This window comes from Trifolium pratense, linkage group LG6 (genome assembly GCF_020283565.1).
Source record: "Trifolium pratense cultivar HEN17-A07 linkage group LG6, ARS_RC_1.1, whole genome shotgun sequence".
Taxonomy (NCBI): Eukaryota; Viridiplantae; Streptophyta; class Magnoliopsida; order Fabales; family Fabaceae; genus Trifolium; species Trifolium pratense.
In genome coordinates, this window is record NC_060064.1 from 24,406,711 (window position 1) to 24,421,707 (window position 14,997).

The 14,997-nt window shown below is 32.1% G+C and overlaps 3 protein-coding genes across 3 annotated transcripts; all 3 read left to right on the forward strand.

The window, feature by feature from the left end:
- Nucleotides 1–4,591: 4,591 nt before the first annotated feature.
- On the forward strand, nt 4,592–5,555 carry LOC123892472 (transcription factor bHLH140-like). The gene has a single exon (XM_045942254.1). The coding sequence runs from the start codon at nt 4,657–4,659 to the stop codon at nt 5,155–5,157; it is 501 nt and encodes a 166-aa protein (XP_045798210.1). The 5' UTR covers nt 4,592–4,656; the 3' UTR covers nt 5,158–5,555.
- Nucleotides 5,556–6,700: 1,145 nt separating this feature from the next.
- On the forward strand, nt 6,701–10,879 carry LOC123887985 (pentatricopeptide repeat-containing protein At5g39680-like). Its single transcript, XM_045936919.1, has one exon. It carries the CDS (start codon nt 7,064–7,066, stop codon nt 9,152–9,154), a length of 2,091 nt encoding a protein of 696 aa, XP_045792875.1. The 5' UTR covers nt 6,701–7,063; the 3' UTR covers nt 9,155–10,879.
- A 2,881-nt stretch (nt 10,880–13,760) lies between these two features.
- On the forward strand, nt 13,761–14,387 carry LOC123891957. The gene has a single exon (XM_045941819.1). The coding sequence runs from the start codon at nt 13,761–13,763 to the stop codon at nt 14,385–14,387; it is 627 nt and encodes a 208-aa protein (XP_045797775.1).
- Nucleotides 14,388–14,997: the final 610 nt, after the last annotated feature.

A 14,997-nucleotide genomic window follows, 5' to 3' on the forward strand; every position in this document is an offset into this window, starting at 1 on the left:
TGAATTTGAATTTGGTGTAGTCGTCATCTAGTGATTCTACATGGTCAATAAATTTAAGATCATCTGATTAAGATTGAATGACTAAAATTTTAACGTCTAAACTTTATATTATACAAATACTTTAAATTGATATATAAGATTTAGATCGTCTGATCAAGATCGAGTTGTACAAAGACACCGACTACAGCCGACTGTGTTCAACAATGATTGCCCTGAATCCATATTCTAAATTTTTTTTGTTCTTGCTAACATACGCCTGTTAAATAATTCAAAAATGAATTGTGTTGTAGTAGTATTCAATTATTAATTCATTCCACCGAATTTATGTCAATATAATCATCTCCACCAATTACATCATATAAGAAAAAGAAAAGACTGAGATTGATGTTTATTTGATGAGCTATACAATAGTATAAGCTAGAAAATTTGAGTGGACAAGTAAGAGCTGAAGAATATGATATGAACAAGTAAGAATAATTAGAATAATTCTTTCAATCCAACAACTCTCTCACATCAAGAAAAGCCAGAGAGCCACATGTGATTGTGTTTTTCCTTTGTCTCTCTTTCTCTGATTCTCACAAAATTTTCTCATTTCCTCAAAGTTACTTTTTTCTACGTACCACTTGTTTCAGAGCTTTTATTACTTGCTTCTTTTTTTCCATGAAATTTATAAATCATCATTTTTCTTAATGTAGCAGAAGAAATAATGATCTTGCAGTATTGTAATGTCACATACTAAGGATGGAACTATTGTTAAATTTGGTCGTGTGATCTTAACAATACATAGGGGTATAATCAATTTGAAAAAGAACAATTTTAGCACTTTGTACAAATCTAATATACATGGGGTCTCTTAAATTAAACGATTATAAAAAAAGAGCTTTTTGGACAACATATCTTCAATAGCTCCGACAAAAGATACTGAAAAGAAAAAAAAGAAAGAAAAAAAAACTACTTTGTGTTTTTGGGGATGTGAGGATTTATAAAAGAAATTAATTTGTTTAATTTAATTTAGATTTTGGTAAAATTGATTTTGAATTAATTTGTCGGTATAAATTGGATATCATTTGCATGCAACAACATAAATTAATTTTTTGGTCAAAAAAATTATAATTGGAAATGTCGATGCACATATTTTAACGATCAACATGTTAAAATTTTGATCATCATTTAGCCATATGACCATTTGATCTTTCTTCAACAATGAAACAACTCAATACTAATTTACATGTACGACTAAATAAGACTAAATAAGTAAGCGATAATCTTGTAAATAATTAATGATTCTCAAATTTTGATTTTTATACATTTCTTTTTGTCTCTTTATATTTTGTTTCTTCTCGTTATTCTTTCTCCAATTCTATCACAACTTTATCTAAAGTCACGGTATCTTTGGCACAAAAATAAATAGAGAATCTAAATCGCATTTTTTATAATTAAATTTATGATTAGGTTAACTAAATTTTTTAATTTTCACAAGTAAAATAGTATGTGTATAACATCTTTCTATGAATACAAAATTTTAATGGTCTAGTGGTGATCAATCTTTGGTTTAAGATTTTTCTTAAAAAGAAGAGCTTAATGTTTGATTAGACCTTAAGTTGATCTTTTGTTTTCTCATTTTGAAAGCAAAAACCAAATGAATTGAGAAAGAAAAATAGTTATTCTCTTTTATTCTCTTTTAACAAACAAACAGTTAGTAATCTTAGGATGAAAAGCAAAAACCGTACCATATAAAGGCAAACAAATATTAGTCTATTTGTTTGTTGGGATAAGTCACTCACACCTCACACATGCAATTGTAAAATATTTGCTTCGATTTCAGGGGAAGGTCCCCCCAGACAATTATTTACTTTCTCTCTTTGATCTCTTCTGACCATTTGTAAGCAAAAGACAAATGGAGGGCCTAATCTCTTTCACTATGTTACTTGCCAACTAGGGTGTGTTTGGATCGATTTACATTAACGTGAACCTAAGTTTGGTCTATAAATATGTTTATCTACAAGAATAAACAGGACCCATCAGTCATGCATTAAGGGAAGATTTGGCCGTTCGATTAAGATAAAACAGTCTAAATATAAAGAAAATTTAATCAAATTGTATATCTATTTTATATTTGAACCGTTTGATTAAGATCAAACAGTCAGATCTTCCCTAATTGCATGACTGCATGCAGTTTTGACTGCATGCAATTCAAACTAAACTAAGACATTGAACTTAAATGGTTAAAGATATCTCCCTAAAACAAATTATAACCCGAATTTAATTTTTTGTGGGAACAGTTTTTGACCAAACTTTATTTACCTCGCGAGTTCGACCGCGAAATAAATAAAATCTAACAAAAAATTATTCCCACAAAAAATTGAACTTAAATTCTTCCGAATAATTTTTTCTTAAGAAACGCTCATTGACAATTTAAACTCACTTATTTAATTTAAATTACTAGTATTAAATAAACTTAGAATTAATTGCTCACATAAAATCCAAATCATGTTTTTGCCCCCCTCTTGTGGTGGGGCATAGTGTCACAACAATAAATGTAATCTGCTCAACTTATGAATAATTTAAATCTATATTGTTATTTTATATTTTTGCAAGTATATATTGTTATTTTTGGCACTAGAAAGGTTATAATAATTTAAATAAACAACGAAATTCAGGAGAATCCCTGTGTAAACATTTTATTAAATAGTAAATTCAATTAATTTGAGTTGAGTTTAATAAGTGAACTTCAAAACAAAGCTTAATAGTTTAATGCTTGTAAAATAAAGTGAAAAGTGAATAATCTAATTAAAAGTTAATAATTCACCTATAAATAGAGTTAATAAATCTAAGTGAAAGTTGATAAATCAATTGAGATATAAGTAAAGTATGAAGAAAAAAAATATTGCAGTTAAGATTTGAACTTTGATTCTCTTAAATGATTCTTCATTAATTAAAATTCATTTACCACTTCAATTAGATAAACAAGTTACTAATTGCATCGATACACCAAAAAAACTCTCACATTGTTTGAGTTGAGATTAAGAATAGTTTATAAACAACATTCACACTCTTCAATTCAATAAGGTGTTTTTTACATCCATAAATTCTAATTTAACACGATCATCACAACGACTTTTGAACAACTACACGAGTGAATTGGATATCAGATCTTAACCCAAAACCTTAAGAACTTTAAGTTTATAAATCATCTCACTTATCAAATGTTCGACATAAATTTTCGAATGTGCAACTCAACTCACGGTTAAAATATTAACACTGTCTACTAATTGGAACACAAATTAAACAGGATAAAATAGAATCAACACATTCAAAAGAGCACAAAGAGAAAAGAAAAAGAAAGAAAATGAACCTCTAATCCAACACGGGTCCCTGCCTAAAACATCCATATCCTACGCCAAAGATTGACTGATTTCACATTACGACAATATTTCTTCTCTCTTTTCATTCAAAATAATTACTTACACCAATGTCATTCACATTAATCATTAATCTCTCTATCCAATAAGAAAATTGTAATATGAATCACTTTTAGAAGTAGTCCTTCGTAGATTAATTCTTAAAATTATTTAAAATTTTAACGATGACCGTCTTTATTTTTACGACTAAAATAATGATTTAATTGATACTAATTTTACTAAAATAACGAAAAATAAAAATGTAGCTCATATTGAACTAACTTCAATTATATATGTCATTGTTTTAGCGGTAAAAACTATGAGAGTTGTGTTTTTTTATCTTAAAAAATATTGTCGGCAGTAGTTAGAATTTCTGATAATTTTAAGTACTAGTCCACGGTAAACCACTTATGAAAATGGTGCACGGTAACACTAGCCAACACTATAAATACACACACAAACATGTTACCCCTCAAAAACAACTACATTCCCCCAGTGACGGAGCCAGAAACTTTGAGAAGTGGGGGCAATACTTAACAAAATAAAAATACAATATTAAAAATATAACCTATTATTTTTAATATGTATACACTAATATGTATCGTAAATATCTTTTTTAGTTTTATTATTCCAAACATTACCAAAATTAAATAAGTGTTTCAAAAATATATTAACAATAATTTTTTTTAATTAATCCTTTGATTCTCGGGAGAAGGAGTCATTCGGTTGCGATGTAACTAAAGTCTGACTAATAATTGTTCCACCAATTTTTATTTTATTGTTATTATTTGAAGGCAAATGCTAATAAGTGCCATAGAGATATTTATTAAGAAACTAAATATAAAAAAAATCCTTTAAAAAAGTGTGTATTCTAACACCTTAAAAGTAAAAAAAAAATCTTTTCAAGAGAAAATCCTCTTCTATTTTCTTTTTTAGATTCTTAATAATGGATACTTGTTAGCAATACCCTTATTTAAAATGTAAAAAAGAAAATTGTGCAAAAATATCAACTTTTAGATATTAAATTTTACACAAGTACGTTGTTGTGGTAATAATTAATTTTTTTTGACAAATCTAAGCATTGCAAGTCCCAGGCACATGCACATATTACATAGTAGTAGTAGTAGCAAATTCAAACTGAAGTGGGGGCTCCAGCCCACACAGCCATATACATGGCTCCGTCCCTGCATTCCCCTACTAAAAATATTCAAACTATATTATAAAAACTTTGCATAATTATTTTCTTAGCTACCACATGGAGTGCTACAACAACACTTTCTCATATTCTTCAGGGTCATCTTCAAAAACAAAGGAGAAAAAGGAAAAGGGTGTGAAAAAAATCAAAACCAAAAGATCATCGGTGAAACTTTCAACTGATCCACAAAGTATTGCTGCTAGAGAAAGAAGGCATAGAATCAGTGACAGGTTTAAGATTCTTCAGAGTATGGTTCCTGGTGGGAATAAATTGGATACTGTTTCTATGTTGGAAGAAGCTATTCATTATGTTAAGTTTCTTAAGACACAGATTTTGCTTCACCAAACAATGATTAACTTTGTTGATGATTTTGATGAGTCATCATCACATATGTTGCTTCCTCAAGATAATTATTATTCACCAAATGATAACATTGTTCAGCATAACACTTTTGGTTCAGTTGAGTCTATGCAGAATTTGCCACAGTTACCACCAGATCAGTTCTGTTTTCAAGGTGATCAAGATACCAAAACCATGTTTAATATCACTATGAAATATTAATTAATTAGCCACCTTAATTAATTAGTGTTTCTATTTTAAGTTTTTTTTTTCTTCTACTAGTTATATTAATTAGATGTGAACTTTTGTAAGGGTTAAAATGATATTCCATTTGGTCATTATTATAAGTAAAAGTTCACTTTTTAAGGTTATTGATAACTGATGTATCTGGTTTATAATATAAGTCAGATACATAAATTTTTCAATGAATCTAAAAGGTTAGTTTTTTGTTTATAATAATGACCGGAAGAAGTATATATTCTATGAGTTAGTGAGTAATGATATTAATGTAGTGAAAGTTGAATGTAGATTTTGCATGTAATTGTTGTTGCAAACTAGTGAAGAGTCTTTGTCTATCAAAAAACAATTTTATGTAGTATGTGCCAATATGCTCATGTATGGTTTTGGTGATTATTTGCATTCATGTCTTTAAGTAGCTGAAAGTTTTTGAAAGAGACAACAAAATTTTGTCATGATTCCTGTTTTTGTAGCATATATAGAAGGGTCAATGTGGCTAGGACCACTATTTCTATTTGCGTTAATCCTTCACTAATTTTGGACTATTATTATGTCTTATCTATATTATGTGTAAATATATGTTTGAAAGAAGTTGAAGAATCTTTGGTGCTTATATATAATCTCATCAAATTCTATGTTGCCGATGTTTTGATTTAAAAAATTCGATTTTCAAAATATGCTAATGAAGTAAATAACGGATTAAATTGCGGATTAGATTGTTCTCTTTAAGATGTTTCGTAGTACTGTTCAAAGTTGTGCAAGACAAACTAGCAATCACGTTGTATATTGGTAAGTATACCAATCGTATATGGGATAAAGCGGTCACTCGAAAAATAAAATGGAAGAAAAGAAATTTGAGATGAAGGAGACTGGTGGAGAGAGAATAGAAAAAATAAATATCAGAAAATCGTGAGTTTTGATGCATCAAGGGAGCCTCCTTGATTGATCAAATCCGTAACAAACGATGCAATTTTAGAGGAAGCGGAATCTCTCCATTTTCGGATTCTAGATTCCAAATGGCTTATATGTTTTCGGATACAAAATATCCTAATCCAAATTGAGGGTATTTTGGGGTTTTTGTGGGGCCTTGAGCAACCCATGGGGCCTAATTAAAGAGCAATTTTCATCAGTTTTTCTATCTCAAACTAGTAGGACTCTCGTGTGCTGCCGTATGGGGCGCACCTTCGAAGCGCGTCGTGGGTGTTATGCTTCTTTAATTTGATTCAATAATAAAACACTAACACTTTGATCAAATGGGAAAAAAAGACTTGTGTTGTCCCATGAATCTACTATAACGACCCATCTCTCAACCATTGGTTGGAAGGGAAACAGATCCTCTAGCATTTTGGTGGTAACTCCAGCCTACTCCCTCCAATCACTATTATAAGCAAACTAACATTTTTTAGGTAAATTAAAAAACTAATATATATAGTTTATAATAGTAACCAAATACATCATCTTTTCAATGAATAAAAAAAATCATTTTTTTGTTTATAATATGACCGAAGGGAAAGATTAATCCAAAACACGAGAAGTAATTGAAAAAAAATATTTGAAAAAGTAATTGAAAATTGAAAAAAAAAACAAGTAACTGAAAAAAATTCAGTTTTGCCCGTTGATCGTCGCCGTCGTAGTCCGACCGTGTGTCTCGTCGGTCATTTCGTCATCGCCGTCGAGCTTTCTCATCGTTGCGTCATTGAAAGTGCAAATTCAAGCTTGTGGTTCACCTTCCAGCCTTCCCAATCTGCAAATTCAAGTCAGAGGATCCGTTTCTTGGTTGGGAGTCACCATCAACCCTTCGCCGGCGAATCATTACTCCACTCCCGTTCACCATTATCCTCTCACCCATTGTCAATAACTGAAAGATAGCACACAAAGTAGCATAATAGCTATGGCAGTCGCTTCTTATTCAAGGTATGCATCACTTGAAGACCTTTTACACCTCTTAAAATTCTCTGCCGATGCTAAATATCTAAACTTTGGTAAAACCATCCACACCCAGTTGCTCATTCGCAACCAATCTTCAAACCGCCACTCTCACATTGTTCAGCTGAACTCCCTAATCAATCTCTATGTTAAATGTTCTAAACTCCGTCTCGCACGTTACCTGTTTGACGAAATGCCTCTTAGAAACGTTGTTTCTTATAATGCTTTAATGGCTGGTTATTTACATAGTGGTGAACATTTGGAAGTTATTTCGCTCTTCAAGAAAATGGTTTCGTCGTTTCAAAATGATGTTTTACCAAATGAGCATGTGTTTACCACTATTCTTTCTGCTTGTGGACATAGTGGGAGAGTTTTTGAAGGGATGCAGTGTCATGGGTATTTGTTTAAATTTGGGTTGGTTTTTCATCATTACGTGAAAAGTGCTCTTGTTCATATGTACTCGAAGTGTTTTCATGTTGATTTAGCATTGCAGGTTTTGGATAGTGAACATGGTAGTAATAATGATGCATTTTGTTATAACTCTGTGTTGAAAGCCCTTGTGGAGTCTCGGCGTTTGGCAGAGGCCATGGATGTTTTGGGGAGGATGGTGGATGAATGCGTGGTTTGGGACAATGTTACGTATGTTAGTGTCATGGGACTTTGTGGTCAGATTAGAGATTTGCGATTGGGTTTACAAGTTCATGCGCAGTTGTTGAAAGGAGGTTTGACGTTTGATGTATTTGTCGGTAGCATGTTGGTAGACATGTATGGAAAATGTGGCAATATCTTGAATGCGAGGAAAGTTTTTGACGCTTTACAAAATCGAAATGTGGTGGTGTGGACTTCCCTCATGACCGCTTACTTGCAGAATGGTGATTTTGAGGAGACGTTGAATCTTCTTACATGTATGGATCAAGAAGGTACTATGCCCAATGAGTTCACTTTTGCAGTTTTGCTTAATGCTTGTGCAGGTATAGCAGCACTCAAACATGGCGATATATTCCATGGTAGGGTTGAGAAGTTAGGTTTTAAGAATCGTGTCATTGTCGGAAACGCTTTGATAAATATGTATTCCAAGAGTGGTAGCATTGATTCTTCATATAATGTGTTCTTTGATATGATGCATCGAGATATTATCACTTGGAATGCTATGATATGTGGGTATTCCCAACATGGACTTGGTAAACAAACTTTGCTAGTGTTTGAAGACATGATGTCTAATGGAGAATGTCCAAACCATGTAACCTTTGTTGGTGTTCTATCCGCTTGTGCTCATTTGGCTCTTGTAAATGAAGGATTTTACTATTTGAATCAACTAATGAAACATTTTAAGATCGAGCCAGGATTGGAGCACTACACCTGTATGGTCGCGGTGATGTGCCGCGCCGGTCTACTTGAAGAGGCTGAGAATTTCATGAAGACAACACAAGTGAAGTGGGATGTTGTTGCCTGGCGAGTATTGCTTAATGCATGTAATGTTCATCGAAATTATAGCTTGGGGAAACAAATTGCAGAAACTATCTTACAGATGGACCCTCGTGATGTGGGGACATATACATTGCTATCAAATATGTATGCAAAGGCACGTAGCTGGGACGGTGTCACAACAATTAGGAAAATGATGAGGGAAAGAAATGTTAAGAAGGAACCTGGAGTAAGTTGGTTGGAGATAAGAAATGTTGTCCATGTCTTTTCTTCAGATGGAAGCAATCATCCAGAGTGTATTCAAATTTACAGCAAGGTTCAAATATTACTGGAAAAGATTAAGCAATTGGGATATATACCGAATATTGAAGCTGTACTGCATGATGTGGAAGATGAACAGAAGGAAAGTTATCTTAATTATCACAGTGAGAAGCTCGCCATAGCATATGGCCTCATGAAAATACCTTCTCCAGCACCCATCCGCGTAATTAAAAACCTTCGGATATGTAATGATTGTCACACTGCTGTAAAACTAATATCAAAGGTCACAAACAGGTTGATAATTGTTAGAGATGCTAGCCGATTCCATCATTTTCGTGATGGGACCTGTACTTGTTCCGATCACTGGTAGCATTTTCACAAGTTTAATATGGTCATAAATCATGATTGTTTGAAGTGAATATCTTAGGTTATGCACCAATTAACTTGCACTGCAGCTTATGAATATCAAGCATAGTCTGAGAATGTATATTCAACATGGATTACACTTGTTTAAATTTCAAGGGTCTTGCTGTGGTCTGAGATTATTGAAATCAATTCCATTTCCATGTGACCTAAAACTAAATTACATATAGATTATGTTAGAATATAGAATAAAGGAGGATTAAATTAGGTAAGAGTGGTTAGAGAATATGTTAGTCAGTTAGTTAGAGGAATATTAGTATAAATAGGATAAAGATTATTATTGAGGATTGTTAATTTTGTGAATAGAGGCTTGTTCAAAAAAAAAAAATTGTGAATAGAGGCTTGTTCAAAAAAAAAATTGTGAATAGAGTAGTGACTCTATTGTAGAATGGGAAATACTTAAATCATTGTTTATTCTTAGTTCTTAATCTAATTTTGTTTTTAACTTTTAGTATTCTTCAATTCATTTTTTTTATTACTAAAATTATGTATAGGTATTGGATCTGCTAAACTATTCATTTCTTTCCAAGACACCTCTTACCGATTTGTTTTTAGGAATGAAACCTTCCATCGCGAGTTCACGTATTTTACCTTGTGATATTAAAAACGTTATTGGCGGTGGTATCTATATCACCGTGAAGCTAATTGTAAGAAAGTCGAATAACACTATATTGTTTGCTCAAGGGGGGCAAGATTTTGCGGACTTAATTATACGTTTTCTAACATTTCCGTTGGGTGGAGTGTTACGCAAGTTAGAAGGGAATAGTTCTTTGGGAAGTATTGATGGATTGTATAAGAGCATATCTAATTTAAATGAAGACAGTTATTTTAGGTGCAAAGAAGCAAGGAATAGGCTTCTCACTTTAAGTGTTCTGCAATATTATTGTTATTATCAGCAAAATTTGATGCAATGCTTTTCAAAAGAGATGAAGATCGGAGTAATGAGAGAAATTTTAGAAAAATGCAACTGGTTAATACCATATCTTCTATGGGAAGTCCTTATGGTCAAGTCAATAGACCAGAAATGTATGTCGTTACAGATGTTTTAGTTGTAGAACCATTGTTGTCTCCAATTTCATCTCTATATTTACTTAACCGTTTTGAAACTCCTCTTAATGATTTGAAGGAACAAGTTGTCGTCATTGGCATGAAAGAGGTACAATTTTCTGCTTTTGCGTTTGAGTTTTTATCAGACTAATTTACTTGCAGACTGGTTATGTAGCGATTGCTCATCTCACATTGTTGTGTTGGTGCAGAGTCTCAGCATATTGAAGGCAGCTTTAACCTCAACATCTGCTCTCACCAATGGTTTGCGTCACTTGTTAACCAAAGTTAAGGCGGAGGAATGAGAATCGTTAATGTTGTTATTTCTATTTAAGTTATGTTGTGAAAAAGTTTGTAATGGCCAACATTGTTAGTTTTACTTTTGTTGCTGTGTTTATTTCATTTTTAGCACTATCCTTTTAAGACCTTTTTAATTTTTAGTTTAGAATGGCATATCTGAATGATCAGTTTCGTTTCTTTCCCTCTCCCCGTCCACTCTATTTTCTTGATATCTAGCTGCAGCATAAAAATCACTTTTATTATACAGTACAAATTTCATTGACATGTGAGGGTATTCTTATCTAGTTGTGCTAAAGATTAGATGTGTATATAGCCTGATCATTTGCAGTGTTGAGTTTCTGAAAAGTCTCATGATTGTGGCAAACAATTTTGGCTATAAGTGTAGAAATGTTACTTTTTGAAAATTCACAGTTCACAGTGGCTGTATTAGATCTTATACTAGTGTTACTAATATTACCAATATTTGTGATTCTTAAGATTTAAAGGTGGTGCTTCTGTATTAAAGTAGATTTTTTCTTATATATAGGACTGGAGGGAGTATTATCAACTTTAGCAGAAAAAGACAGGTTATTCAAACTTGTCTTCTCGGATGGAATTAGAAACAATGAAGAAGGGTTATACAGGTTATACAAACTTTCTTTGCATTCATGTCTTTAAGTAGCTGAAAGTTTTTGAAAGAGACAACAAAATTTTGTCATGATTCCTGTTTTTGTAGCATATATAGAAGGGTCAATGTGGCTAGGACCACTATTTCTATTTGCCTTAATGCTTCACTAATTTTGGACTATTATTTTGTCTTATCTATATTATGTCTAAATATATGTTTGAAAAAAGTTGAAGAATCTTTGGTGCTTATATATAATCTCATCAAATTCTATGTTTTGCCGATGTTTTGGATTTTTAAAAATCGATTATCAAAATTGCTAATGAAGTAAATATCGTATTAAATTGCAGATCGGGTCGCTCTCTTTAAGTTGTTTTGTAACACTATTCAAAATTGTACAAGTCACACTAACAACCACGTTATCTCCAGGATAAAACAACTCTATTAGAATTGATACCGAATAACTTGCACTATAGAAATTGATCTAAAATTACACTATAGTCAAGAATAAGTAGTCAAATATTGGTACGTATACCAATCATATATGGGACAGTACGTATACCAATCATATATGGGACAAAGTGGCCACTTGAAAAATAAAATGGAAGAAAAGAAATTTGAGATGAAGCAGACGAGAGTAGAGCCTCACTGATTGATCAAATTCGTAACAAACGATGCAATTTTAGAGGAAGCGGAACTGATGCACGAGGTGACATATTGGATTGGAACATATGTGTGGCGGGGCGCGTGTGATGGTCAAGAGTGTGTGCTAACTAACTTGTGTCTAGTTTTGACCAAATAAACTTGTAGAATGTAAAATATTAATTTGTTGGATCATACTAAACAGTGTCTCTGAGACATTTGTTAAGCATACTAAAAAAAGAAACTAAGAGAAGCATGTGAAAAATGGGGTTGTTTCAGGATCATAAACCACTCTATTCCTTTGAACCTTATGGCTGAGATGAAGATTGTTGTTGAAGCTCTTCTTGACCTTTCTATGGAGATCAAGAAAAACAACAAAGATGTTATTGCTGGGATTGGTTACATGGTACCAAGTGTTGTTAATCCTTTCTATGAAGCTTTAGGTCTCTATTATTTAGGTTCTTCACAAGCTATTACAATGGAAGCAGATTGCTGACGATACTCCCAGCACCATCTTTTCTTCTCCACCATCACGTAACATAAATTGATTCCTTTTTATTTTATTTTTATTGTTAATTATTACGTGGCAAAAAAAAAAAAAACTAACGTGACAGCTGAGTCACTTAAGTGACTTGTCACGCGTTGACTTGGTCAAAATTAACCTTTTGCAAAAGGGATAAAAATAGAGATTAAAAGTGCTATTTTGAAAATTATGGATCAAAATTGCAAATTTCTGAAACACTTCTATGATTGTTTTACCTTAATGAAACACTTGTTATATTCCAAGGGTCACTAAGGTACAATTTATGATTGTTTTACACTTTTACTTTACTGACTATCATGTGCCCTAAGGGTCATGCTAGAAGAAATATGATAAACTTCGGCCGATAGTCAGTAGTAAGGTACTACTCTGTCCCAAAATATAAGGGAAAATTGGTCAAAGAAAGTTGATGTATTTGGTTAAAAATTTGGACTAGATACATCAACTTTAGTTGACCAATTTTCTCTTATATTTTGGGACGGAGGGAGTACCATTTTACTTATTTAATTATACGGTACTATTTTTCTTCAAGTATTTATTCTATTTTACTTTCCAAAAGGTGTATGTGATTTCCAAGAAAAAGAGGACTTATTTACAAAGACAATATAATAAAGTTATTCATGTTTTATACTATTAAATCAAGAAAATTAATTATCTTTAACTAAATTATTTCTTAAACACCGCGCAAGTAGTTTTTTTTTGGGCTTATAATTGTGATTGAATGAAGTATCATATTTCTTGTACCATATAGTCAAGAAAATAGTCAAGAAAAAAATTGCATGATGTTAATATGGTCTCCCATATTTCTTGTATTTGCCAAAAATTAACTTGCATTAAAAATGAAGTTATTAAAGAGGGACTGGAGTGATTGTAATCGGTCACGTAAACGTTACTTTGAAAATGCAAAGGGTATTACACCACCAATACATGCATTCATTAATTATGAATAAGCTACTCCGATTCCAATACTCCGTCCGTCTCACAATGAATGAGCCAGTTGACTGCGCATAACTTTGACGATTAATATTTTTAATTATATAATAGAAAAAATTATAAAAATATGATATTTTGAAAATACTCATCGAGATGAATCCAACATCTTATATGCTAATATTTGTTTTTATTTATTAGTAGAAAAATATGATCAAAATAAGATAATCTGAATAATATATATAGTCAAAATAATTCACTCATTTTGGGACGGAGCTAGTATCTTTTTTACTAAGAATTCGATTATAGCACTTGTAATTTCCAAAATTCACATTCAATAGCCAATAAATTACTACTCCCATATTGCACCTATATATGAATGCTGAAATATCCATTCAAAGTAACATTTCATCTGAAATTATCTAATTTTTCAATCCAATCATGCTTCTGTCTTTTGTTTCTCGTTTGATTTCTCATTTGATTGCTGCTACCATGGCTTTTTTTAAAGCTAAGGAGGAGCAAGTATCTTTGAAACTTCTAGTAAACACAGAAACTAACAAAGTTTTATTTGCTGAAGCAGAGAAAGATTTTGTAGACATTCTCTGTAGTTTCTTAACATTACCTTTAGGAACCATTGCAGCACTTCTTCAAAAGGAATCAAACATGGGTCCGGTTACAATCGGTTGTCTGAACAAACTCTATCGAAGTGTGGAAAATCTTCGATTGTTGCCGAGTAATAACTCATCCGAAGATTATTGCAGAACTCTCAAAATTAATATTGATGACACTCAGCCTACAAAGTACTTCATGTGTTCTAAGTTTAACGGCTACAATTATCGTGATCACTATTTGACCATAGGCACAAATAAGCTTTATTGTAGGTGTGGGAATCGTTTGAACCGGTCAGTTTCCTTAGCACAATTGTGCAATGGATTTGTTAAAGATGCTGCTACTTTTATTGTTACCGATAATCTAACTGTCTTGCCGCACTCCATGGATCACACTTTGTTTGGTTTAATCAACAATTTGGGAATGCAAAGCACAAGCTCGGTAAAAGAAATGACGGTTAATGTCACTAAGAAGAAGGTTTTATATTTGCAATTCATTTTTGTTCCCTAAATCATTGTTCTTAGTTCTTAGTATTCTTCAATTCATTTTTGAGTTTTTGATTGATTACTAAAATTATGTACAGGTATTGGATCTGCTAAAATGTTCACTTCTTTCCAAGACACCTCTTACCGATTTGTTTTTAGGAATGAAACCTTCCATCGGGAGTTCAAGTATTTTACCTTGTGATATTAAAAATGTTATTGGCGGTTGTATCTATATCACCGTGAAGCTAATTGTAAGAAAGTCGAATAACACTATATTATTTGCTCAAGGGGGGCAAGATTTTGCAGACTTAATTATACGTTTTCTAACATTTCCGTTGGGTGGAGTGTTACGCAAGTTAGAAGGGAATAGTTCTTTGGGAAGTATTGATGTATTGTATAAGAGCATAGCTAATTTAAATGAAGACAATTATTTTAAGTGCAAAGAAGCAAGGAACAGGCTTCTCACTCTAAGTGTTTTGCATTATTATTGTAATTATCGATTTGATGCTCGTAATAAAAGAATATTTGATGCCATGCTTTTCAAAAGGGATGATGAAGATCGGAGTAACGAGGGAAATTTTAGAAAAATGCAACTGGTTAATACCATATCTTCTATGGGAAGTCCTTATGGTCAA